Raw genomic sequence first — 27,954 nt, 5'->3', positions numbered from 1 at the left:
TAAATAAACGTTTTATTCCAGCTGAAATGCTGTTAGAGGCACATCACAAAAAGCAGCAAGGCCCTCCTAGAGTTCAGACTGCAACCCCTGGATCCCTGGAAGATTGCAAGAAGGTCGGCAGCTGGACCCCAGGAAACATTGGACAGCAAGGATCCCTAGACTTCCCACCCAGCTGGAATGAAACATATTGCCTTCATCCTGAGGTGCCATGCCAGTCCTCTTGCCATAGCATCCTTCTAGATGGGGCAGCTATTGCCGGTGCCAAAGAATGGGGTGGTGGTGGGATGCAGATGTTTCCCACCTTCCCCTACAGTAAAAGTGACTGGGGATGACCTTGCAGGTGCAGGAATGCCAGATACGCTTTGGCAGCAGAACAAATCAGGCTAAAACTAAGCAAATGTAAACAAGGATATTCATAGTGTATTGGGTTTTTTCCTTCTATAGATAATTTGCATTATTTGCTCTGGCTGTGGAGTGTGGGGGTTTGAGTTGCAGAGATCGGTGTTTTTAACTGGTGTGGCAGTTTTCCATCCTGAGCACACACTGTTGGCCACATGTATCCCGGTTTTAGTCTGTAAAACGTTGGAGGGATGCATCCTTGCAAATTTTCACACAGGCCTTCTGTGGCTGCTTGTCGGTTTCATGCCTTGTTCCTTGTCTTTTCCACCCAGCCCAGAAATCTCCCCAAATTCTCTTTACTCTCCCCAAGGCAAACTCCAAGAGAGACAGGCAGATAAAAGCTGCTGTTTACATATCAAATGAGAATATGCATGTGATTTTTTTCTGCAATGCCATAATAATAAACTTGATGGTGAACGGTGATAAGGAAGTAGGTAGCTAACTACTACAGTGAAAGAAAAAAAAGTACAGTAGAATCAGAAGAAACCATTTTACATAAAGCAACACTGGTGGAACAGTTGTTCTTTCTGGCAAAGTTCAAACACAAGTATTCACATGAAAATAAACCTGTCCTGGATTGGTTACCCTCCAGAGACTGGATGAACGCAGCTGGAGAAAAACAGTAGATTTGGACAGTACTACTGATAGTTTTCTGCTTTCCAAACAATATAATCAGTGGATGGAATGTATTGTGTGTTACACACAACCCTAAACTAGTTGTGCCAGGGCAAAATCGGGACTTTCTGACAACAAGAAACACCTCTTTTTATCTATAACAGAAGTAACAAGTTGCTAAACCATAAGAGTTTAAGAAATAGCTGGAAATCTTTTACATCCATTTTTCCTCTTCATCATCCCCTTGGAGATAGATTTTAAAAATGGAAAGCAAATATCCAAAAAAGAGAAGCAAGAAATGTGTGCAAGTCTAAGCAAAAATATACAAACCTATGTAACTGAAGACTTGAGCCTAGGACTTTAGTTTGTTATTTGGAATCAATGTGTAAAATCCAGATCTCCTTTGGAAGTTTGTTCCAAGATCTCCTCCTGAAGCCCCTTCCACAGTCCCTATAACTGTCTGGGGCCCTTTTTCAGCTTTAGTTCTTCATAGGAACCATTTGGCCTGTCCATACTATTCTAACTAGAAAGAGTATTGTAAAATCTGTGAAATCACAGCAGTTCAGCCAATGACCTGAAGTGGCTCTAAAAAGCGACATTTACTTTTTCAGAAGCCACACTTGCTATGCTGGCAAAAGGTGAGAGAGGTGAACTTCAGAAACATTTGGAGGCCCACACATTCCTCCTTTTTCCTTAACGTGGAATTTCAAAAGATCTAAACTTGAATAAAACTACAGCAACTAATACTCCTTCATTAATACAACTATTAAAATGCATGGAGAATAACAGGGAAAGGTTATTCTACAAGTTGTGTGAAGCAGAGCTTGGAAAAGTCACTTTTGCGAATGACAATGTTCCAAATTCCATAGTATTCTAGGAAACGTAGTTCATAAAAGTGTTTTTTCCAATCTCTGCTAAGGACAGAACGTGGTTTCCTGGATTCTTTGGTAAAGAAGACACATAGCCCTGACTAGAAGTATTTCACAGTCCTCCAGAGGACTATAGAGATGTAGCTGCTAAACCTGAGAATGTGGGTGGATGATGCAGTCCTTGCATCTCTCAATGGCCAGCCCTCCAGAGTTTCCACTCCTGGAGCAGTTCTACACCAAAGATGTTCTCTCCCCAGGGAACTACAGTTTTATGTCAAGAACTAGGAACCTCTTAAGACTTCTTAGCACTTTGACTAAGTAGCAGTTCCCAGACAGATTGGGAATATTTAATATTTAATATAAAACTAACAAACATTGGTAGTGTAGGTATACCTTCTAGGCCGGTTGTTTATCTATCTTCTTGGAACACAAGGAGCATCGTGATTGTGCCATGTGTGAGCAAAGTGTGATTTTGGTTGTCCTAGTAAAGGAAAAGACACATAAAGTGTGATGGGGTGAATGGGAGCAGAATGTGGGAACAGTTGCTTTGGGGGTTATAACTCCCAGAATCAAAAAGTAACTTTTGAAGTAACAACAAAAAAAGGAGATTTTGAAGCCTTGGGTGGGAATGGAAGAGGGAAGGAGTTACCCCCAGCACCAAAAGGCAGGTCACTTGCCAACCTGCAGAAGAATAGATTTCAAAGTCTTGATTAATCCTCTGCCATCCCACTTTTTCAAACTGTTTTGGGCAAGTATCTGTGCTGTTTAGGATGTCATCAAAGGCTGGCTCTTAGTGTACAGAAGTACTCTGCAATGACACAAGTACCTGCCAAATTGTTGCACAACAGCACAACCCAGTTTACCTATGGTGGTGTAATTTCATGCTATGGAATTGTGGCTACACTGGACTAATTATAATTTACACACCTGGTGGACAGGATCTCAATTGAAAAGTCCAAATTGTGCCTTTTCCTAGTGATGATAAAAATGTTTAAGTATAAATAATTGACAAATTGATCCCTCATGGGTTTCCCCAAAGATGTAAAGGATTACTAGAGAAGGGACTCATTTCTGTTAAGTCCCTTCTGGAAAGAAGGGAGGCTGACACCATTCAATTCCACCTGCAAACTGAGGGCACTTCAACGCTTGAAAAAGCTACTTTTTGGAGCTGTAACTCCCAGAATCCCCCTGACAGCATAGTCACTGAGAATCCATTGGAATTCTGGGAGCTGAGTCCAAAAAACAACAACAAAACCCTTCTCCAATCCCTATGACATTCCCCTCTCTGTGCAGGGAAACAATTCAAAGACTACAATTGAGCTACTATTGCCCAAAGCATGCCACTACCTACCCCCTGAATTCAAGGTCTAGCACCACAAATCCCCTTCCAGATCCTACCTGGCTCAGTTGTAAAACTGTCCTCAGCCCAACACAAACTTGGTTTTTGCACTTACTGGCCATGTTCTTGCTGTGAGGAGGGACTTTCCATCAGATAAGGACGTCCTCATAATTTTATCCCTTTAGAAACTGATATTTTTCTTTCTTAATGAAGGCATACTTTTGTCTGTATGGTGAAGAAAACCAACATACACCCTCCTTCACTTCCTCCAGTAAAACTATAGCCTTCCCATGTATCCTGTACATCAGTATCATGAGAACACATGCATCAAATGGAAAGGAACAGTAGGCCTAGAGACACATTTTGTATCCCTCTCCATTACCACAGCTATGGGAAGATGGACCACTTTTACCTTGTCCCCCCAAAATTAGGCCAAAGTAGCTAAGAGAAATACTTCCTTCCTAACTTCTATTTGCTCATGGGCTTGAATAAGTTGGCAACAACATTTCTAGCCTTTTCTTTCCTAACATGCTTCATGCTTCTGCTTCATCTTCTTCCACCCTCAAACACACAGACAACATTGCAAAAGCACATGTCTGTCAATAGCTGCACACTCCGAGTTCCTGCCAGGGGAGGCTTAAAGTAGACAAGACTTTTGTAATTTCTAATGGATAAGGAGACCCAGGAGGAGGATTAGGGCCAGCTAGAGTCTAAACTGGTAGCAGGACTGAGGTCAAAATTAACATGGTTTGGAAATTGAAATTGGTTTTCACTTAAACTGATGTGGATTAGGCTTCAGCCTCCTGGAACAGTCTGAGCCTGGGCTGGAGGAGGCAGTGTTCTTATGCAACAAACTTGTAAGTATGGAGCTCTTTGGGTCTGATTTCTGAGGAAGGTAAACATCTTAGAAAAGTCCAGTCCAATACAGATGGATGTTCGGTCATTGGCATCTCTAGAATGCAGGCTGAAAGTGTAGACTTGAACTTGAGACCAAATTAAGTAGTTTCAACTGAAGGAGTGAAGCCTACAGAGAACTAAAGCCTGTTGAGGCAGACCAAAGCCTTCTTGAGTCTGGTAGGGACAGAAGACAAAGCAGAAGGTAGCACTGAAGCTTAGTTGAAGAAAGGAGTATCTCCTGATGCAATCCAGCACATGTTTGCTAAGCAAGTATGAGACCTTCTTGAGGAATTAAAGCCTTTAAAATACCTTCTTATGCCTGGCTTGGTTGGAAGATCAAAAGGTGGAGAAGAACCAGGGCTTACTGGAGCAGTTCAAGCCTGGTGTAGGGATGGGAGGCAAGCTCTCGAAAAGCCTTACTCAGCTGACCCCTTCTGCCGGCGCTTAGAAGGTGGCACAAGATGGCGGGGCAGATCAGATGGTAAGCCATGTCCTTCCAGCTTGACTTCAATCAGGTGGCTGGCAAGAGCAAACTCCTCATCATCCAGCATGCCATCGCGGTCTACGTCACTGAGCTTCCAGATTTTGCCAAGGACGGAGTTGGGCAGCTTGGTGGTGACCATCCATGTCTTGGCCTTTGTGCCACTCAGCTTGCCATCCATTGGGGATAAGTTGTAGAAGATCTCATCATATTTGGGTTTGTCCTTGGTCACCACCCATTCATCTTCATCCATCCCCTCATAGGCCCCCTCGGTTGCTCCTTCAACAAAGGGACCGTTCCGGGTGCCATCGAAGGCGCCACCATGCACAATCTGCTCAGGGACCTCTGTCTCCTCCTGGCGCAAAAGCGGCATCAGCTTGGCAATGTCTAGAGTTAGCAGCTCATCCAAAGCATCCACCATGCGTGGCTTCAGGCCATGGAATTTGGTGAAGTCATGCACCATCAGCATTTCCTGGGGAAAGAACAAATCAGGGAGGGGGAGATGACATAGCCCAGAGGAACGATCCTGCCTCCTATAGCCAATGTTTCTGCCCTGACAACATTCAAATACAGTACAGCACTACACACATTAATCTTTGTTCCTCTAAATGTTTTGGATTTCAGCTGCCATAATCCCTGACACTTGACAGGTGCTTCTGACAGCTAAAGGCCAAAGTATCTGGAGGCCTCAGGTGTTAGAACCATTGCATTAAGTAACAATGAAGATGTGCTGTGAAACTAGTTAGGATGCAGCACATCTATCACCATATATCTCTCAGACACAGTGCTCACAGAACCATCTTCCTCAAGAAGCCTGTGGCAGGTTACAGTTAGCCAATAGCTTGTCTACTTGCATAGAATCATAGAGCTGAAAAGGACCACAAATGTCATCTAATCCAATTTTCTGCCATGCAGGAATACACAATTAAAGCACTCCCCAAAGATGTCCCTCCACCCCTCTGTTGAAAGACCTCCAAAGGAGACTCCACCATCCTCCAAGGTATTCTAGTCTATTGATTAACAGCTTTTACAGTCCTCACCTGCATCTTGTTGCAGTCGGGGAAATCGCCAGGTGAGATGTGATGCTCAAGTTGGATCTTGGCAAAAATAACAGGCAGTTTGTTGATGAGCTGTTTCTTCTTGTTCTCCTTCCCAAAGACAGAAGGCATCTCCCTCTTCAGATGGCTGATAATGTGAGCATGGACCTGGGGGTCCAGGAAACAGAGAGAGTGCATTAAATGCTGGGGGGCCCATTCCTTATGTTGGAAATGTTCAGTTTTTGGAGGCTGAACTCCAAATGCTGTTGAAGAATCACCACTTTTCTACCATTGGCGGAACTGTTCTGGTGTCACAGAATCTCCTCGGGGTTTTGAAAGTTATTAGAAATAAGAAGGAGGTAGAGAAAGATGCCGGCAAACCAGGAGAATTCTGTGGGGCATGGCTGGTGAGGGAAGTACTCAAGTGAAGGCAAAGGAAGTGAAGTCTAGCAGCCAGAGTGCCCAAAAGCTAAAACGTTGACCAAAAAGAAAGAGAGGACCCAAAGCTGTGGTGGCAGAAGAAAAGACTAGGAAGTTGGCTGGAAAGGAAAGAAATGCCAAAAGATCCAGGCGAGAGCTTAAGAAAGTTACTTTTAGGAGGCTGTATCTGCCAGAATTCTGGGAGAATTTCTGGAAGGTATAGCCAAAACAAGGAAGGCTGGAGAATAAAAAGGAGAAGAAGTACGAATTCGTTCAAGCAGCCCAATCTTGTTTTAGACTTTTAGTGAAATGGTCTAGGAAGAAGCGGGGGGGGGGGGATCTACTATATTCCCTATAGTTGTTAGTTGGGATGTGACTAATGAAGCACCGACATTTTACAAAAGGTTCTAGCATAGAAACCTTGCCTCTGGAGGAAGGGCTGCATCCTCTGCTTCTGTTCTGACTAGAAGACCATGTTCTCCTTATGGCCTTTCTGGAGTCATTTTATTCCAACTCTTAGCTAGATTTATGTCCCATTGCTTCCTGTGCTAAGCGACAGAGCCTATTGTCTGGACCAGCAGAGGAATCTCCACAGAGTCAGCTGGATACAGACAGTACATCTTGAGGTGATGGCTAAGCGAGTACCGGAGGCGCCTGGGGCGTGTGAGAGAGGCTTCAGACTTTAGCAAGACAGGATGCAGCAAAGCAGAGGATGTGTCCGTAGAGAGCAGAGAAAGGAGCCAGGTTGTAAATCTTGCCTGTATCTCTGATAGGGGAATAGTTGAACTGGATGGGAATATGGAGCATTGAGTTAGGACCGAAATGACTCTGGGGCTGAATCTGACACTCCTGAGGTTCTCTTGGGGCTCCCCAGAAGGCAATGCCACCTTCCCAATGATACCATAATTTGGGGGCTCCCCAGCTTTTCAATAAGCTTCCCCCCATTGTAAAATTCTGAGATGCCTCTCCTTGCAGATGCGCCCAAAAAGAGCCAATATCATATTAAACTAGAGTATGCCATACCCTCCAACTGTCCTGATTTGTCAGGGACAGTTGTGAGTAATCTTTTCTTACCCCACTTTTTCAGCTGCTTTTAGAATGCCCCTGTTTCTCCGTCCTTCTCCCATTTTCCACCTTTGGCTTCAGCTTACTTGAATTGCTGCAAACTGAGTTCAAGGCGCCAAATAGTTTGCATTCCATTAACTTAACAGTAGGGAGAGGAATATTGTGCTTCCCAGCAGACTCAAGCAAAAGCAAACTGCTGCAGCCTATCCTTGTTTGTGTGTTCTTCCTTATTGGTAACTTTTGTCATCTTGGTCACACTATACTGTTGCTTGTTCACATGTGTACTAGTTTTTGTCGGTGAAAAGTTGGAAGATATGATATGCCATTCCTTTCCAGGCACCTGAACCAGGTGACAGCTAAGGGAGTAATGCCAATGCTCTTGGGAAGAGTGAACATTACTGGAGGGACTTCTAGAGTCCTCAGATGAAGCCATTATTGAAGTACCTTTTGTTAGAGGAGAAAGAGTTGGAACATGCAAATGGAGGGAGTGAAGTTGGCCCCAACATTAGGCAGATTGCCAGCATTTTTACTGCTACAAGTAGGGAAAGGGTTTAGGTTTTATTTATTTTTTGGCTTGTGTGTCAGGATAACTCTGTTAAGCCATGGTGAAATCGAAGTAACTTGGTTAACCTTGTGTCTCACTATCTAATAAAGAAAATAAAGGCTATGCACCAGAGCTTAGGAAAATACTTTTTAGAAGTTGTTCTTTCTCTTACGTATTACAAGTAATTTGTAATTACATTTGTTGTAGCGGTCATTACTCTTTTCATTACGTTCAGTTACTTTTTTGAGGAAAAAACAGCGCTTAGGATTGATAACAGCATAACATTTGAAATATTCCTCTGAAAATGCTTAGAAAGTAAATAGAAACCATTACTCATTACATCGATAATAAAGTTTGTGAATTAAATAATGAATTTGCTTTGCTCTTATTTCTTAAATGCCTTTTGAAATGTGTCGTGACACCCTAGAAACTAGCCTTAGGTAACTGCATTCGTTGTGACTTGTTATTTCTAAGCTCTGCTTTGAATGTTGTGGTCCCCCAAACAAGGTTTCCAAGCTCTGAAGACTCTTTTTCCTAATGTTCAGCTCATGCCTCCACTTCTCTCAATTTGGCATGGTTAAAAAGGAGCGAAAAAATCAGCATTAAAAAGATGCGGGTTAAATGGGTCTAGCGCATGGCCCTCCTATCTGAATCTCTTCAGAGAATTGATTCAAGTGGGAACCAGGGTCTTTTGAACCAGTTCAAACCGATTTGCAATCCAGTTTAAAAGGTAGTGGGTATCAGGCCTAGGATCAAGGCCCTGGGATTTATTTAATCAGGACCGCAGGGAAGGCGCTACCTTGTCGGAAAGGCTTAATGAGGAAAACAGAGCAGAAATACATGGGACTGGGAAATAGGAAAGGGGTGGCCAAGCCCATAAACACATCGTACCTTCAAGCACAATGCACAGACTTCCTTTGTGGGGATGTAACCATTGTTCCAGTTGGAGAGCGGGTGGGTTCTCCTACTAAGGAGAAAAGGAAAAGCAGCGGTTTACAAGAAGGGGGGGGCACTGAAAGAAACAGCAGTGTCCTTCAATGGTGAAAAGAGAATGAGGGCCCAGGAGGGAAAGATGGTAGAAGTGCTCCATCCAAGGAGAAATTATCCTTTTTGTGGTCCAATTGCTTAAGCCTTTAAGACAGACTGGTACTCTCCATGAGTCCCTGTACCAGGAGGAAGGCAGAATATAAATCAATCAATCAATCAAGTGTGGGCTGGACTATAACTCTCATCACCATCTGTCTGGGGAACAATGGGACTTGTAGACAACACATCTGGAAGGCACTCCGTTGTGGAAGGCACTCCGTTGTGGAAGGCATCTATCAGATGACACAACTTTGAGAAACAAAGCTATTTCCATCAATGGTAGGCAATTTAAGGATGAAGCAAGATACTGAATTTTGAGTGGAGGATACTCCATGACCTTTGAGGCAATAGCCAAATAGGCAAAGTTGGCTAGTGTCTCTCTTCCTATTCATCCTGTCTACAATGGGACATCTGTCCTACTTATCTCAGTTTGGTTGGAATGCAACCATTCCCCTATTGGATTAGGCCATTGAAGAGGACCTCCCTTTTAGGTTTCTTCACCATCTTTCATATTGTAATGGAAACACCTTTTCAGTGTACAATCTTTTCTTTGCCCTCCGGTTCCATTACAATAGAAACATTCTGCCTGTGGTCTAAGACAGAGGTGGAGAAAGCACAGGTTGCATGTGTTTCTCAAGACTTCTGGACTGTTTGATGGTTTTGCCGTAAACGTATTCTAAAGCCACCCAGCTCTCCCATAAAACTGAAAGGGGACCTCCAGCCATTCTGAGTTGATTTCTTTCCATATTTTAAAACACTTTTGGGACTTTTGCTTATGCCTAAATCTAGAGGGAAGGGTTAGAATCCACCCGTCTTTCCTGCATTTGAACTCAGTTTGCAGTTATTGAAGTAAGCTAAGGACAGAGTGGGAAAGTGGGAGGAAGAGAGAGAAACCGGGACATTTTAAAAGCAGCTGGAAAAGTGGGACAGCAGAGGATTAATCTGGACAGTCCCTGACAAATCAGGAGAGTTGGAGGGTATGTGATGTTCTTTCTGAGGAATATTACCATGAGTCCCTCTTCCTCGTTTCATCCCTTTTCCTCCTCTCGTACCCCAATACTCACCCTGACCAGACGGGCTCTCTTGACCAAATCATTAAGCTTCCTCAGGGCAGAATTCCGGGGCAGGTTCTGGATGTCCGTGAACAAGTCCTGCTCCTCAAGCTCAAAGAGCCGTCGGTTGTCAGAGATCATCAGTGGCTCCGACCAGAAGGACCCAATGTAGACACGCAGCACCTCGGGGGTGTTGAACACCTTGCCCAGTGACCACATGAGGGCACCATAGACCCGCATCAGCTGCTGCGTCTCCACCATGTCGGCCTTGTTCAGGACCACCCGGATCTTGTCCTCGTTGCCCTTGAGGGCCCGGATGGCCTCTGAGAACTCGTCTGAGATCTCCAGCTTGTGGGCATCAAAGAGGAGGATGATGAGATCCACACGCTCAGCAAACCACTGCAGCACGGCTGGGAAGTCATAGCCTGCAAAGGAAAGGATTGTGGGCCAAGAGGTTATTCTGCAATGCTTTTGCAGGGCTAATAACATGATTTCCCATTGTTCTTTTGTGGGTTTTGGGGGCTATGGGGCCATGTTCCAAAAGAGTTTATTCCTGATGTTTCACTTGCATTTGTAGCTGGCATCTTCAGAGAATGAAGATGCTGGCAAAATGTCAGGAATAAACTCTTCTAGAACATGGCCACATAGCCTAAAAAACCACAAAAAAGCAATGGATGCCAGCCATGAAAGCCTTAGACTTCACATTGATTTTTCGTTACTCTCAGAAACAATGAGTTACAGCAAGTCATGTTGTCGTGTGTACTGTGTTAATTTTTCCTGGCAACAACGTTCCCTCCAACTGTCCAAAATAATCCAACTGAGCAGGTCAGTTCTAGCCAGCATTACCAACAGGATTCAGGACATAAGAAGCCCCCCTATGCTACGTTTAACCTCAGGGCTCATTACTGTCAATTCTAATGGGCAGGAACTCTGTCCATCACCAGTGCTTAAGAAAGAGTCAACTGGTAGTCCTGCCAGCTTTTCAACCATTGAGTAAGGAGGGATGGCACACTCTCTTCTCCTTTGCCTCAGGTAACAAAACAGCATGGGCTGAAATTATATTTCAATCCAGCACTGGACTCCCCACTTTTCCTTTTTCTCTCTCCTAAATCTCACCCAGTTGGGGCATCTCCTCAAACCAGTTTCATTAAGGAAAAGGCAAGACAGGATGCTGGCTTTCATGTTAGCATTCCCTCTGACATTTCACAGACAAAAGCCATGACATGTGTGGGCCAAGCAACACTGCAGAGAATCAAGATGGCAAAAATTATGAATGGGAAAGAAGACACAAGCCAGGAGAGGCTGCGGCAGTTTTATTTTGCCTGACCATCCTGGAAGGGTAATATTCCTCCCCTTACTATGAATCTGGAGCAGATTCATAGCTCCATTGACCTTGAAGCCACCACTAAAGAGGAAGAGGAAGGAGAAGGAGATGGAGAGTTTGTCCTACAGGTAATGTTTCAGTATGGTTCTTCACTCCCACCAACCTGCATGCCTCTTCCCTGAGCAAGGAAAGCAGATTTTTCCCTGTGCGTTTGGCTCACTTTCATCCTCTTCTTTCCCTGCACACCACCCCCATCAACATGAAACAAGTTTCATAGCTCTCTCTGCTTTTGGATCCCAGCCATCCACTCAGCCGCTCCTCCTCATTGCCTCTTGGCAGCTGAGGTTCACAAGGGCCTGTTCCACAGCACCAAAAAAGGAAACCAAGCGTTCCATAGGAAAGTCTGAGCAAGGAGGGCTCATTGTTCTGACACACTAAAGAAAAATAATAAAGATGGGAGATCTAAATAAAAGGAGGGGGGAACTGGCTATGCAGCTCTTATCTCAGTGAACCATGGGGCCTCCTTGGCTCACGAAGGGGAAAAAGAGGTTGCCAAAGGTCTAAATGGTGGCACATGCTTTATTTTTGGGGAAGAGTCTGCAATGCTCAAGACCGGATTGGTGTCACAAGATAGAGTTAGGGAAGGTTAGACAAAGGAACCATTCTCTGCCCCAGTTTGCCCCAGGGCTGGCAAAAAACCCAACAACAACAACAACAAAAACACACCCAAAGCCTCAGAAACTTGCAAAAGTTGGCCTTCATTTATTGGACTGCAACTCCAAGAAGCCATACTGGCTCAAAAACTGTAGCAGTTGTAGCTCAAAGCAATAACTTTTCCAAGATGTGGGAAAGACTGGCAGAGCAACATTTAACACTAAGGTGGACAGTGGATACTTTAACTGATAAAACAAATACCTCTGGGTATGTGCAGAGTGTTTTTTTGTTCCTCGTGGAGGAGTTAAGGGTGAGTCACACACTTAGGAACAGGCCAGGAACCAAACCTTAGAAAACTGATTTTTTTTGGACTACAACACAGAATGGTCTATATAGCTCCATGTCAGGGATGCTTAGTTATGGATTCCTGCACTGTCGATTCACTAGATCAGAAGACCTTGGAATGCCTTTTCAGTTCTATGGCTCTGCATCCCAGAATTCCTAAGCTGGCATGGTCATTGAGGGAATACAATGAATTATTGTTGTTGTGTGCCTTCAAGTTGCTTCTGACTTATGGCGATCCTAAGGTGAACCTATCACAGGCGTTTCTTGGCAAGATTTGTTCAGAGGGAGTGTGCCATTACCATTCTCTGAGGCTGTGACTTGCCCAGTGGGTTTCATGAAACCCTGATCTCCAGTGTCACTTGCCCAAAGACACCCAATAGGTCTCCATGGCTCAGGAGGGATTTGAATCCTGGTCTCCAGAGTTGTAGTCCAATGCTCAGAGCACTACTCCATGATGGCTGTCCAAGGAACAGTAGCCCTTAAAAAGGTAAAATTTTGAAGCTCTGGATAGAAGACTTTTTATACTGAAAGGCACAGTTCCCAAGCAAGCCTGAGTCTGCCCCAATACCTCTTTTGTAAAGAAATTAACAATGGCTTTCATGTTAGCATTCCCTCTGACATTTCACAGACAAAAGCCATGACATGTGTGGGCCAAGAATTGGGAGCGTTGGCAGGAAATTCCTGGTTGTGCCTCCATTTCTTATCAGCTATTGCATTTCTGAAGGATCTTGCAATAATTGTGCAGACAAGAGGAGGATTCAAAGAAAGATACAAAGATCAATAACGTTCAAAAGGGGATGTTTCCCATTTTCCCTTTGGGTTTATTAGCCAGAAAAATACACCACACAGCCTGTTAAAAGGAGACCGTTTTCTAGGTAACCAGCCTGTGCCAGGGCCAATCCTCCATGAGGCCAGAACAGATAAATGGACTCTCCGTCTCCATAGATGCAGGGTATGGAAAAATTACTTTTGGGGGCAAAAACTACCAAAATCCTCCAGCCAGTAAGTCCACTGTCTCTAGTCTGATATAACAGATAAAAGTTCAGGAACAGCATGCTCATTGCAAGGCTTGGTTAGGCCCAGGAGAATGAAGGATTGTTGAAGAGGAATGGTGTGCCTGGAAAGGATTTTTCCATCAGATGCTTGTGTTTATTTAAGAAAGGAAAGGAAGAGAAAGAGAAAAAGAAGCAGAAGGAGGGGGTGAAAACACAAAGCATGTGTTTATAAGCTCTTCCTGTTAAACATAATGGACATCCACAATGGATCATCAGCCAGCAGAAATAATAAAAGGGAGACCCACATAGCCACCTTCCCCAAACCAGTACCTCCAAAATGTTTTGGACCAGGACTCAAAATACGTTGGGCTTTTGTGTGCCATCATGCAGCTGTAAAAAGCATACCCTTCAACCGTCCCTTTCGTCAAGTATAATCCTGATTAATTCTTTATCACTATACTTTTTGAATTGCTTTTTAAATGTCCCAGTTTCTCTCCCCTTCTCCCACTTCCACACTTGGTCCTCAGCTTACTTCAGTTGCTGCAAACTGAGTCCAAAATGCAGAGTAGTTTGCACTCCATTAACTCCGTGGGAGGAGAAGAAAGAAGGGGACAGAATCTTGTCCTTCCCTGTAGTCTCAGGCAAAAGCAAATTGCTGTAGCTTCTGTTAGTTTGTGTGTTTATCCTCATTAATAACTGTCACTATCTTGACCACGTTTTGATGTTGCTTGGGCACATGCGTACCATTTTTCAGCTATGAAATGTTGGAGGGAAAGGCACAGGATTCCAGATTTTGACATTACAGAAATCTGATTGGAGTCGTGTGTTTCATTGCAAACAGTGGCACAAACACATCTTTCCCTTCCTCGTCTTCCCATGAAGAAACAATCATTCACAGTGATGGGCAGGCCGCTTGGCTCCCACATGTCCTGACACGCTGCAGGAATTTCCTCTCCGCTTTGGAACCCCACAGCTCCATGGCTGCATGCAGGCAAGAGAGCCAGCAAAAGGCAGGCCTGGGCTGGCAGAACCGGGGCAGTAATCGACACACAAGCGGACGGAGAAACAAGGAGAAACCTTCTAGTCTGTGTGGGTGGAATGGCCGGGGTGAGATGTGGGTGAGAAAGAGTCAGCCCAATTCCCAAGGCAGGAGAGGGACTTTTTCCAAACATACCTATAATTTTCCAGCCGTCTGAAGCTCAGGAGGAGGAAGTCTGTGCTTTTAACTGTGGTGGTGAGACTTGTTTGAAAGAGGCCTCAGGGCCATGAAAACAGCGGCCTCATTCCCACTACCTTTTAAACCAGATCGCAATTTGGTTTGAACTGGTTCAAATGATCCTGGTTCCCACTTAAACTGACTCGCTGAAACGATTTGGTGAGGGGGGCCATGCACCAGACCCATTTAAACCACGTCTTTTTGACGTTGATTTTTTTCTGCATATTTTCAATACATCAGTTTCACGCAAGTGTGAACCACATACAGATCAGAATTGATTTAAATTTGCTGGCTGGAGCGGGTCCATTTTGAACCAATTCATGCATGAATATGAACCACAAGTGGAATATTTTAGAGGGAAAAAATGTGAAGGGTAAAAAAAAAACCATTTGAACAAATTCTGCCAAGAAAATGCAAAGGTAAGTTGGTATTAGCAACACCATAAGTCAGGAATGACTTGAAGGCACACAACAAGCTTGAGGGCAGGGAACTGTGTACTGTAATTAAAATTAATAATTGTAAGGCGCTCGGGGTATAAGTACTCTAATAATAATAACAACAAGAACAAGGAGGCATTACTTTTGTGGGCTATAATTCCCAGAATCCCCAGCTGGCAGTGGATTCTGGGAGTTGTAGCTCAAACAGTACAGTTTCTAAGCTCCACCTCTACAGACCAGAGATAAGAAGGACAGGGTGCATGGTAGTTCAGCAAAGGACCACCCATGTATTGTTTTGTTGCGCTCTGCAACAGGCAAAATGCTAACCTTTGCTTCACCCAGGCAGTTTCCTAGTTACCACCTTTGCATGCAGACATGCGAATGTTCCAGGTCCTGGAAAGGATCCCTTCTTCTTCTTCTTCCTCCTCCTCCTCCTCCGTCCTTGGCACTGACAGAGACATTCCTCAGCATGTTGCAAGTCAATCATTGTGCATTCAGTTGCCATGGCACAAGGGGTGCTTTCCCCCCACAGAGACTGAGCAGACTGTGGCTTCTCACCTTCTTCTATTTTGTACCATCCGCTTCCTTCAAGTCTCTCCCAACAAAACCCCCAGAAAAAATTTGATTCCAGCTCAGCCCTGTCTAACCTTAGCCCTCCAAACCTAAGCAATCTCCTTCTGGATACACAAGGGTATCTTTCCCTCTGAGCTTGGAAGTGGGACTTTTGAAGTGTACAGCTTCCACAATCCCTCAGCCAGCATTTCCATTTTCTGAGAACAATATACAAAGAGAGAGGCAACGTGGCTCAGTCAGCATAGCCAATGTGTGTTGTAGTCTCAAAAAGTAACTTTTAAATTGTTCCAGTTTCACCTCCTCCCACTTTCTCCCTTCAGCTGAACAAAATGAGTTCAAACACAGAAGTAGTTTGCACTCGACTAACTCAGCAAGGGAAAGAGGAGAAAGAGGGGACAGCATCTTTCCTTTCCCTGCAGCTGCTCCTAGCTTGCCTGTTCTTCCCCTTTAAGAACATTTGCCATCATGATCATACTCTGATGTTGCTTGGCACACATATCCCAGTTTTAATCTGAGAACATGGGATATATTGGCTTGAATGACGCTGGGAATTTACCATCCAAAAAAGTAAGTTTCCTATACTGTGCTTTCTCTACCTCTATATGGTACCATCTGGAGGGTTAGACTATTCCTTCACTCCGCCAGTTGCTGAATCAATGGCACGCTCACCTACAAAACATGTCCCTTGTAATGAAAGTTAGAACGTAACATATAGTGGAAAGGACTCAGAAGAATTTACTGATGCAGAAGAGCCTAGCTGCACAACAGCACACAGAGCCCAGAAGGACAACTTGTCCACAAGGAGGCAGATTCCTGGCATGCCACTGCAGTAAACAAGACCATATTAGTTGCAGGGTGCCACGTTTCTCTAGCTTCCACTTCACCCTATTCACTGAGGTGAGGCACGTCCAGATTCCCCACATACCTTCACATAAAATATAGAGATAATACTGGAGACTCCAGTTATTAGTCTCTGCGGACAGCAAGTTGGAAATCATGGAAGGAGGTGGAGAAGAGAGAGCCCATCCTCTCTCCATAGGCCAGATAGGTTTAGGATTGCCAGATCTGAGGGTGCTGTCCAGAAATCCTAGTTTTGGTGGGTCACCTCTGGACAATGGGTGGAGGTTTAAATTTTCATCTCAGGTCAAGAGATAAGGCTGCATGCAAACCTCAGTCAGAGAGCTTTTTAGCAAAGACTAATTAAATCAAGTGTTGCAATGTGCAAGTACATTTCATTTGCAATCAGGGAAAAATATGTTCTGTCTATGTGTATGTTTGAATGACAATGTGTGAGACATTGGTCTCACACTACTTTTGTACATTGATAGAAACTACTTTTGTATATTGAATTAATTTTGCAGCAACTGAAGTAAGCAGTGGACTAAGGAGGGAAGGGGAAGGAGAAGAAAGAAACTGGGACATTTTTTAAAAGCAGTTTAAAAAGTGGGACAGTAAAGGAAATCAGGAATTTCCCTGCAAAGAAGGGTATGACCATGACCAGGGAAGCATACCTAAGTCTCAGGTTTTTGCCTGGAAATTTAGGTCCTGGGAGGATCATTAGATAAGTTATTTTGAGGAATTAACATTCCAGCACGTTGACCAGGGGAAAGAGGAGTTGTAGTCCCCCAGAATAGCTTTCCAATCTCTGGTCTTGCTGGAATGAAACACCCTCCAGATTCAGCAGCACATCCCACACAGTGGAAACCAGCAGTTCCAAGGGGAAAGGAGTGCAGGAATGTAAGCGTCAGAGGGAGAGCCCGAAAGGGCTGCCCCAGCCTCACCCTGTCCTCACGAAGGAACTTCGGGTGGAACATGTTAACCCATGCTGCCCAGCCCAGGAAAAGAGTGCATTGCAGCCCCATCTCTCCCTAGAAGCTCCATTGGGACCCAGTGTATTTCTGCAGAATTTTCTAGCATGCAAAACCTTCTATTCTTGTCGCTATTGTTTTAGCCTTCCCTTTTTATTCTTCCAAAGCCTACTCTCTGAAGAAGGTTGCCCAGAACCATGTAAAAAATATCCTAGCTGGGAGCATTCTCCCCTCTAGACAAAAGCACAAGATTCATGCCATACTAAGAAAACCTACTTCTTTGAATTTAATGGCCCCAACCCCCAAACAACATATCATCCAAAACAGGGACATAGCCAAGGGAGGGGGGGTCTGTGGGGTCCAGACCCACCCCCCTTCCATTAGAAAAATGAATGGCATGTACTGCTGTGCCACTGCACCCAAGCCCAATTATAATGGTGGCACTTAGTCTGCCCCCCCTTCCTAAAATCTTGGCTACGTCCCTGTCCAGAATCATGATTTTGGGGGGGATGACAAGCACTGTTGTACAAAACAGTAACTTTTCCAACTGCGATCTCTCTCCTTTGCACCAAAAGCAGTATCAGATAAGAGGGAATTCTATGCAATTCTAAAGCTTGTATGCTTTTTCCTAAATACTGGTTGATTGTAACTAAAGAGCCAGATAGAGAAATATGCTGCATATGGTATCAGCTGACTAGAGGACAACCCATATCAAATCTCTGCAAAGCAATAAAACTCAGATGACTTCAGCCAAGGGGAACCTTCTTACGTTTCAGCTGCCTAAAAGGGCTGTTTTAAATATAAAATGGGGGCAAACTCTCATCTGTGCTGTTATGAAATTCCTAGGGGGCAAATGTATTAACTTCATTAGCAGTTTGTTTGTTCTTTGCCCATGTCATTGAAATGTTTTTGGAATCCCCTGGCCCTCATCTCAAGGAGAGCACTTGCGTCTAGGTTCAAGAGTGCTCTTGACAAACCTAGGAATGTGAATAGCCCATCTCAAAACTGTTTTACCTTTGGACTGCCTCCCTCACATCCATTCTGATCCCATTCAATAGCTGCTTTTATAACTTATTTGTTCCTACTTGAGCTAAAATTGTCCTGGCATTTTATAAGCTATTGTACAATATGTGTATTTCTGTGTGCATTCTGCACTACCTAGGAAAATTATATTCAGGTATGTTGTTCCCAAAAACCCATCCATGTTGGCTGGGGCATGCTGGGAGCTGTCACTGAATAGAGAACATCCCCAAACTCTGTCAAATCTGACCTTGCACTGACTCAGAGTCTCTCTAACCTGTGTTTGGTTCACACAACCAAGGTGTGTACATGGCTGTTGCTGTTGCTGAACTCCTCCCCATTCCTTTGACAGTAACATAAAATGCAGAAATTTAGAAGAGGAAGCTTTCATGCCTTCTAACATTTCACAGATAAAAAACTGGGACACGTGTGGCCAAGCAACAAGAGAATGTGATCAAAATTGCAAAAGCTGTTACCAAGGAACAGTGACAGTTTGCAGCAGTTTGCTTTTGCCTAAGCCTACAGGGAAGGGCAAAGCTCCTCATCTCCTCTTTCCCTTCCCAAGTGAACACAGTGCAAACTATTTCTTTTTTACTTTGAACTCAATTTGCAGCAATTGAAGTAACCTGATGACAGGAGAAAGTGGGAGGCGGAGAGCGAAATTGGGACATTTTACAAGCACCTGAAAAAGTGGGATGAGAGTAGATTAATCAGGACTGTCACTTCCAAACTGAGACAGTTGGAAGGTAACCATTTTATCCAGAAACTTAAGTTCTTTACATTTTTGCATATCAAATTGCTATCAAGGGCAAGGGGAAGGAGATTGGGAACCTGAATCCTTGGGTCGACTGTCCTCCCTGCCGCTCTGTCTCCCCATAGGGCTGCTCCCCCTTCATGCGGGTAGGGCTTCCCCCCCTACAGCTGCTTCCTTTGTTTTGAAATGAATCTGCGCACTCTTTGTTTCCTTTGAAATCAACCTCGGAGAGACTGAATCAATATTTACCAGCCCAGACCTTGGCAGACAGGAACACAATAGGGCTTGATATACCGAGGCCTGGCCAAGAGCCACAAAACACCCAGGGATATATGCCAGAGCCAGCAGAGACTATGAACAAGGGAGAAGAACCAAGCAAAGGCTGCCTGGGTACTTTCTGAAGCAGGTGCAGACACGAAGGAAGCAGAACATGGACAACTCTCTTTCAAACAACTCCCAGAACAGGGAACTGGGAGATTCTGGGAGTTATCGTCCAAAAAAATAATGTATTTCCAACTTCAGGAAAGAAGAATATCATGGGATACGAGGCTGATAAATGTGCTGGTTTAATTTCTCATGTTCTTTCCTTTGGACTCCTAAAGAAAATTGCACATTTTGAAAAGTTCTCACCAAAAAATGATCCAAATCTGGTATAACTTAGGAGTTTATCACAAGGGACGGATCCCATGCAGAAATGGATTTAAAAATCCAGGTTGGGGGGGGGTTGCAAAGGTGGGTTGATTGTCAGACAAGTAAGTAAAGCAACATTAACACAACATTATCCCAAATGGAAAGTCCACAAAGCCTGCTCCTTTTTTACTTTTGGGATTTTCCCAAAGTAAAAAGGAGAGGATGTTGTCTACTTTCCGTTTGGATTAATATCGCATTAATGCTCATTAAACCTTACATTGTGTAAAAATCAACCCACTTTTGCGAGTTTTGTTCACTTTCTGTTCAGGTTAACCCCTGACATCGTCTGAAAATCTAATCACTATTACGGGTTTTTCCCCAGTTTAAGCACAGGATCCATCCCGTGTGATAAACTCCTTAGTGTCTAGGGCTTAGGAGCAGGAGGTGGCGATTATGGGTTCTTGTTAGCAGTAGGTCTTTAAATAAATGATTAATCTGCACCCTCCAAGGTTACTGATTTGGCAGTAATGGTCCTGAATCATATATGTACTGTATATGTATTATCCAACTTGTGAGTATGTATTTTCCCTGGATAATGATTAACCTTCCATTTTGAAGCCAAGCCCTCCCTTCAGTCCATCTGCCTTGGTCCAGGCCTCGGAGGTTGAGAGGAACTGCTGGACCTCTTACCCTTTCCCATCACCACTCCCTTCTCCTTCTGTGTCATGTCTTTTTAGATTGTAAGCCTGAGGGCAGGGAACCGTCTAACTAAAAAGATTGCATGTACAGCGCTGTGTAAATTTACACGCTTCATAAATAAAGGTTAATAATAATAATAATCCTCTTTCCCCCCACTGTAGCGGCTTTTCATGTCCCAGTTTCTCACTTTCTTCCCACTCTCCGCTTGTCCTCAGCAGTGATAAACTCAACCAGAGAGGAGAGAAGCGAAGCTGGAATCGTTTCCTTTTCTGTAGGCTCAGGCAAAAGCAAACTGCTGTAGCCCCTCTTAGCTTGTGTGTTCTTCCTCATTGTGAACTTCTGCCGTCTTGACCACACTCTGAATTTCCTTGGCCACATGTGTCCCTATGATCTATGAAATACTGGAGGCCATGGGTATACTGTTGTAATCACATCCTACATTAGCAAAGACTTGGATTCGATGAGCCCCACACCTTTAAATTCCCATTCAACTTTTTGATTCAGGATTTCCATGGATGACTTTGAGTGTGCACCAAAAAGAGAGTGACAAATGTCCACAAGTCATGATGAATTATGGGAGTCCCCAATACCTGTCCCCATCGCCTTACCTCGACTGACACGTTGTTTCGCACCTGACAGGATCCCTGGGGTGTCTATAAGACTGATGCTTTCCAGAACTTGGTTAGGCAAGTGAGCACACATGAACCTAAAGGGAGAGAAGGCCAGAGTCAGGATGAGAGGCTTGTGGAGAAGAGAGCAATGAAAAAAGGGTTGTGTGCTGCACAGGCACCTTATGACAATCTACACGCATCATCTAATCTAGTTATGGACAACTAAGAGACTCCAGCTCCCAGAATCCCTCACCAATGGCTATGCTGGCTAGAGCTAGTGGGCATTGTAGGCCAAAAACATCTGGAGGGCCACAGTTGTCCATTCCTGGCCTCAGCCTTTGAGCACAGATATTACACCCCAGAACACCTGGATTTATAATTTATTGATTAGCTTTAAGTTACACCTCACCTTTAGGCATAATTGTATTCAACATTTGCTTTACTCTTAATGTATTTTGTAAGCTGTCTTGGAGATTGAAAATCAAAAGGTGCTTTATAAATATGTATTTTAAACAGGAAATATAAAATTAAGCAGAGCCCTTCCTGCATTCCTTGAGAAAGCCAGGGTGTTCCTAAATTTACAGCTTCCACCAGTGCTGGCTCCAAACCTTTCTACTCCGAGTGAAGGACAAATATGCCATTCCCTTCCCTTTTGTGTGTCAAAACATATTGAACATAGCACGCTAACCTATCGGAAGTAGGTAATTTTCTTATTTATGGCGTCTTCCCATTTTCTGCTTTTATTCCATTACAACAGTGTCCTGTATCCGATTCCTGGCAGATGAGAGGAGCTTGATCAAGGAACTCAGTCAAATGTTCCTTGAAAATGAAGATGCTGCGGAGTTATCTCCTGCAATGGTGCAGAAAGTTGCTCTCTCTGTGCCTACCTAGTTGAAGCAGCCACATCAGGAATATGCTCTTTAACATTTCACAGGTGAAAACTGGGACATGTATGTCCAAGCAACATCAGAGTATAGTGAAACTGGAAAAAGTTATTAAATGAGGAAGAGCCCACAAGCTAGGAGAGGCTGCAGCAGTTTGCTTTGGCCTGAGTCTACTGGGAAGGGCAGATTGCTGCTCTATCCTCTTCCCTCCTGCTGGGATAATTGAGTGCAACCTATTAAAAGTGGGGTGACATAGGATTGAGATGATTGTCCCTGCTAAGTTAGGTCATTTGGAGGGTATGCAGTTATTCTGTCTGCCATGGTCAAGGTGCGCAACTTCTGTGCCCCTCAAGATGTCACTAGCCTGCAACTCCCAATATCCCTAGCCCACCCAGCCAATGGAGAGGAATGATGGGAGGTGCATTCCAACATCATCTGCTGGGCCACCTGTTCTACGCCTTGGTATAGACATTGTACCTCAAAGCAGCAGAAGACAACTTTGTTCTGTCTTCCACAGATTTGTATTAACTTCCTGGCTCCACATAATCAATTAGGACAAATTTGCTTCTGCAATTGAGCTTCCCCTCCCTGCGATTCCAGCAATTTCAACATGTCCTCATTGATTAAGAGGAGCCAGGAAGTTAAGACCGACGCATGCTTGATGTTTCCAGTTAGATTTTTTTTATATCTCTCAGTTTTATCTCATATGGGGCATGTCAGATTGTGGGGTTCCAGGGAAACAAGGTGGGGAAGGCAAAGAATTGAAGCAACAGCTGCCAAAAACCTGGCTGTGCTATGCGCCTAGGGTGGAGTTTATGTTTACAAACCCCTCGATGGAGGAAGGCGCATGGATCATCCAGTATAAACAAGGATGCTAAAAGTAGAGCCTGCCGGAAAATACCAAGGGACATCCAACTCCAAAGTTTCCCACTGTCTTGGGCCAAATGGCAACTAACAGTAGCTTTAAAGAAGTCTGCACCTTTCAAAAAGAGGTTTGGGATGAATTGGTCTCGGTTTTATAAATAGATCTCAGGTTAGGCAAGGCGATGGAGCAGTCTGTCAGTCTATGAAAAGGCTCAAAGTCTCTGCCCATAACACTGTGGCTTTATGACAGGGCTGAGAACCATGCAGTCTTCCAACTGGAATTCCCATTAGCCTTAAGCCATAGTATAATCAATGCTGGGGAATGCTGGGAGTTACAGTCCAACAACATGTGGAGAGCTGCATGATTCTTACCCCTTCCATAAAGAAATGCCCATGCTGATTCTGGGATTCTGGGAATTGTAGTCCAAAAAGTAACTTTCTCCAGCTTGGCTTTAAAGTCACCTTCCCTGCATGTTTTCCACTCTCACGCACAGATGTAGGAGCTATATTCCAGAAATCATCTCTTTCTGTTAAGATTACCACAGAAGGGAGAATTTCATCACAGACCATTTCTGTCTAGGCTGAAGAAGTGGCAGAAATTTCTCCCATCTTGTGCAAATGCTAAGGTCACAAGATGCTCACCCTACATTGCATGTGCATTGAGCAAGTGTCTTTTGATATTTCAAAATCTGAGTTAATATTCTGACTTGGCTATAACTGTCTCTCAGTATAACAGTGGACCTTCTACAAAAGAAAGCAACATTTGCTAAAAGAAGGTTGGCTCTTAAAATCAGAGCTTGGAAACATTACTTTTTGGGACTATAACTCCCCCAATCCTCCAGCTATCATCATAACCATGTTGGCTGGAGGATTCTGAGATACAGAATCAAAAAAGTGCATTGTATAAAACTGTTTTAAATAGAGATGTGTATAGCCAGCGGGTGTAATGGTTTGAGCATTGGACTATGGCTCTGGAGACCAGGTTTGAGTCCCCACTGAGGCATGGAAACCCACTGGGTGACCTCAGGCGAGTCACAATCTCTCAGCCTCAGAGGAAGATAAGCAAAACCCCTCTGAATAAATTGTGCCAAGAAAACCCAGAGTTTATCACACAAAGGAGATTGGGAGTTTATCCCGTGAATATCCCTGGAAAATCATATAATTACATGAAACGATTTGACACTTTGCACAAAAACTTGCCATTAAAGTGGTCACAAAGAAATATTAACACACATTTTTTTTACTTTCGGGATTTCAGTGACAATGCATTTCCAACATCACTTTATGTGTGCAATTGCATGTGATCATCATTCGCGCAATTACTCTCCATTTCTGCTTTATTTGCCAGATGCTTGAAATGCACTTTAATCTCTCTTTAATGCCGAAATTAGCCTCAGTGTGATAAACTCCAGCGATAGGGTTGCCACTAGCCAGAAATGACTTGAAACCACGCAGCAAGAAGTGTAGGCATAAATGTGGGGAAGAGACTCTTTCTCGTCCCACATGGTTGCTCTGGTCTTGTCTTTCTTTGCTGTGTAGCACAGCTGCTATTGGCACAAGAGCCCTGTTCTGTTATGCATGTGGCTACCCTGTGCTGGGAAGGCCTTCCCTTACAAAGCTCATGCTTCCCATCTCTCCCTGGCCTCTGTCTTGTGGGAACGTCTCCCTCCTGGCTCCAACGCCAACACATCTGGACAGCTAATTTATTTCCTAACCGTTGGGAGATGCCGGGGTGTTACCAGGACATCCTGGCACAGAGAGCCCTGCTGCATTCCAGAGAGCTGGGCTCACATCCCCCACCAAAGAACTTCATCCTACTTCTCTCCATTCCTCGCCCTGGCAAAGAACGAGGAGGGTGGGAATAGGTGCCTGTTTGCAATCCACACAGAGCACTTTCTCTGCCTTGTGCTCCCCTCTCTGCCTAGTTGGACAGTATCTGCAGCAGATCACAAAAGAAAGAAAGGGAGTTTGGAGAGATCCCCAAGAGGGAGCAGAATTTCGTAGTTCAATTAATCAATCAATTTTATTTACGGTCTTTGACCAAAGTATCTCAACAATATATTAATATTAACCAGTAAAAGCAAACTTACAAATATACCAGTACATCTACATAAAATTAGTTCAAACATAAATGTGCATATAGACAGATAGCACCTCACACCAGGATGGAGGGACCTATCTTCTAGCAGAGTCTAGTAGTTAAAGAGTGTTTCCCCAGCAAGAATCATGAGTATTATATTTGGACACTGTTACCTAATTTAGGTAGAATTCAAAGAGCTAGGGAAAATCTGTATGCAAAAGCATCTTGCAGCACCTTTGAGAATAACTATGGGCTCGAACAGGCAGGACAAAATAAAGCTGCTTCAGGTCACTTTGGAGGCATGCTGTTTAAACGACACACGCATCTTAAGAGGCCAGAAACTGCACCAAAGCTATGCTCTAGTCCTTAGGACTGGAGCGTGGCTTTGGCATGGCTTCTGGCCTCTTAGGACGCATGATGCATCATTTAAATAGCATACCTCCAAAGACGGTGGTTCTTTTAAGAGCAAGGGCCCAAAGCAAAGATGAAATCAGTTTCAATCTACATCCTCAGAGATCAGATCCCTGTTTGCATTAAGTTTTTAGTAGTGCTCTGCCCCACCCTAATGCATGGTGGATTGCATGATTCTTAGAATAGCCATCATTTTCTTTTTTATGATAGCTGTTTTAAAAGAAGGAGACAGATACAAGGAGGAGGAGATGACCAGCTGCGAAAGATACTTCTAGCCCTTTTATGGTTGCACTGAACAGAGGATTTAGCTGGGGCAACTTTTCTCTCACTTAACAAGATAAACTGCTAAAAATATGTCTTCTATCTTTCTACTTTTGATTTTTTTAAAGAGTCAGTGTCTTGTTCTTCTGGCTAAAAGTCCTTGATATGAGCTGTCAAAAATACTGGAGAAAGCCAATGTGGTGTGAGTGTCGGATGAGCATTGGGAAGGCTAACCCTGCTTTCCAAACATGAAGGTTGCTGCATGATTGTGGGGTGTTCACTATTTTTTAGCCCAGCTTTTCTCACAAGGTTGTTCTGATTATACCGGGGGTGACAGTGAGAGAAAAGAACTCTATTCTACACTGAGCTTCTTGGGAAGCCCAGATACAAGGCCAGAGTTTTGTCCTGGGGTGATGGTGGCTGTTTATTTATTTACTTATTGCATTTATATCAATAAATTGGATTTACTGAATTTATACCCTGCCTTTCTCCCAGGATAGCATTCAAACCCTGAAATCCAGTGCCACATTGAGGTTAATAAAGGTGGCTCTTGGGTATGAAAGATCTCTCCTTTCTATCTGATCCTAGTCTTGCCCAAAGAATATAAGACAGAGCTTTAGACAGAGATTGACCATTGGTCCATCTAAATCAGTATCAACAGCTCTGACTGGCAGCACTGCTAAGTTAGTTTAGTGCAAGTGATTTTTGCATTTTGAACTCAGTTTGCAGCAATCAAAGTAAGCTGAAGACAAAGGGGAAACGTGAGAGTAGGAGAGAGAACTTGGGACATTTTAAAAGCAGCTGAAAGATGGGACAGCAGAGGACTAACTGGAGCTCTCCCTGCTAAATCAGGACTGATGGAGGGAATGGTGTTCAAGCTGGTAGGGTGACTGAAGAAAGCATACAAAGGCCAGAAAATACAAGAGAAGGAAAAGACCCCTGGTTGGGGCACTCACCGGTTAAGAAAGGTGTTTCCAAAGGGGTTGAGTTTTCGGAAGGGCTTTTTGGGGTCCACAATGAGAGCGTTGCCTGGTATGATCCCCTCTGTTTCGCCGTGCATCACAGCAATGAAAGAGTCCGTGGTGGGCTCAGGCCCAATGCGGCTCCCAGGGATATCCTGTTCCAGCAGATATTTGATGAAGGTGGTCTTACCAGTAGAGTACTGGCCCACCACCAGCACCATGGGCTTATTGTCAAAGTCGGCATCCTCCAGGGCTGGTGAATGGAAGTCATGGAAGCGGTAGAACTCCTCCACTGGCAGTAGCTTCCTCTTGTAGAGGTCCTTGAGGCCCTCCGTAACCGTGCGGATCACCTCAGGTGTCTTCTTCTCATTCTTCTTCATCCAGCTGAACATCTTGACTGTGCTGGGAAAATGGCACAATGCCTACTCCCTTGGAATGGAGCTCTAAATCAAGAAATTGGTGGTGAAAATGAAAAGAGCAGGGAGGGGTAAAATGTGACCGAAATTAAAGTTTGGGTGGAAAGCCCACAAACGTTTCAGAGATGTAGATCTTGAGAGACCAAAAAACAGGTAAGGCCCCAAAATGTGACCCAAAGACGTATGAAATCTTGTGTTGAAAAGATATCCGGTGAGTTTATAGGTCTTTCTAATCTGTTCAGGACCCGAAATAAACGTAAATCAGCAGATCCTTTGGGTGGTGCCTCTGCTGTAGATCTTCTAAGTCAAAGAGGCTTGACTTTGGTGGGTTGGTCCAGATATTTAGAGAGGCCAAGAGCTCAGAAGAGTAGATCCCCTGAGAGATCCTTTTCCACAGGAGGCAAAGGATCTTCTGATGATGTTCTCTCAGCTCGAAATGTGCTTATTATCCAAAATGCTGGTCCCCAAAGCACAGAATTCACTTTGCAACTGGGAAAAAGTTGCTCATAGGTGGGAATCACTGAGTTTCTTCTGTCTTTGAATAAAATATGTTACTTTCTTCTTCCAAATCCTATGGGAAGCGGCAGAAAGCCAGCAATAAACAGTGCAGTACAGGCAAGGACAGTGTGGGTGGAAACACACATACACACTGATGCCAGCTTCAGATGGAAAATCCCTCTTGTTTATTTGTGGAAATGGTTATTTTCCCCCCCTCTTCTTTTAAGATCCCAAGAAGCATCTGAAGAGGATTCCTGCTTGGAAGAGGAGCTGGCTGTCAGGATGAGCAGCTGCCAAGAGGCAGGGAGCAGAATACATTAACATAAATTATTTGGGATGGGATGGGAGTGTTGGGACAGCCAACAATTTGAGAACAAGTAATGTGCCAAAAAATTATGAACATTCGCTGTTCTCTCCAAAGTTGCAAGAATGTGGCTTTGGGAACTAACAGCCTCTGATGCCATCATGTGGTTCAAAGAGGAAAAATAAGCCTCAAGGTGTGATTTTGTGTTTTCTCATTGGCATAACAAATATGAATGTTGGCATGTACAGCCTTCAAGTCGCCTCTTGACTTCTGGTCATCCAATGAATTTCATGGGGTTTTCTTAGGCAAGGAATACTCCGAAGTGGCTTTGCCATTACCTTCCTCTGAAATATAGCCTGAAGCACCTGGTATTTTCTGGTGGTCTCCCATCCAAGCAGGACTAA

General features: G+C 44.1%; 1 protein-coding gene across 1 annotated transcript; it reads right to left on the bottom strand.

The window, feature by feature from the left end:
* LOC121917532 (EH domain-containing protein 2-like) lies at positions 1–27,954 on the bottom strand. Its single transcript, XM_042443578.1, has 5 exons — positions 26,327–27,954; positions 20,868–20,965; positions 9,817–10,229; positions 5,641–5,805; positions 1–5,072 (listed from the first exon to the last, which is right to left on the bottom strand). Exons 1-5 carry the CDS (start codon positions 26,722–26,724, stop codon positions 4,536–4,538), a joined length of 1,611 nt encoding a protein of 536 aa, XP_042299512.1. The 5' UTR covers positions 26,725–27,954; the 3' UTR covers positions 1–4,535.

This window comes from Sceloporus undulatus, unplaced genomic scaffold, assembly GCF_019175285.1.
Source record: "Sceloporus undulatus isolate JIND9_A2432 ecotype Alabama unplaced genomic scaffold, SceUnd_v1.1 scaffold_23, whole genome shotgun sequence".
NCBI lineage: Eukaryota > Metazoa > Chordata > Lepidosauria > Squamata > Phrynosomatidae > Sceloporus > Sceloporus undulatus.
The sequence above is the reverse complement of the archived record's forward strand: the minus strand, read 5'-3'. Positions and strand labels throughout refer to the sequence as shown.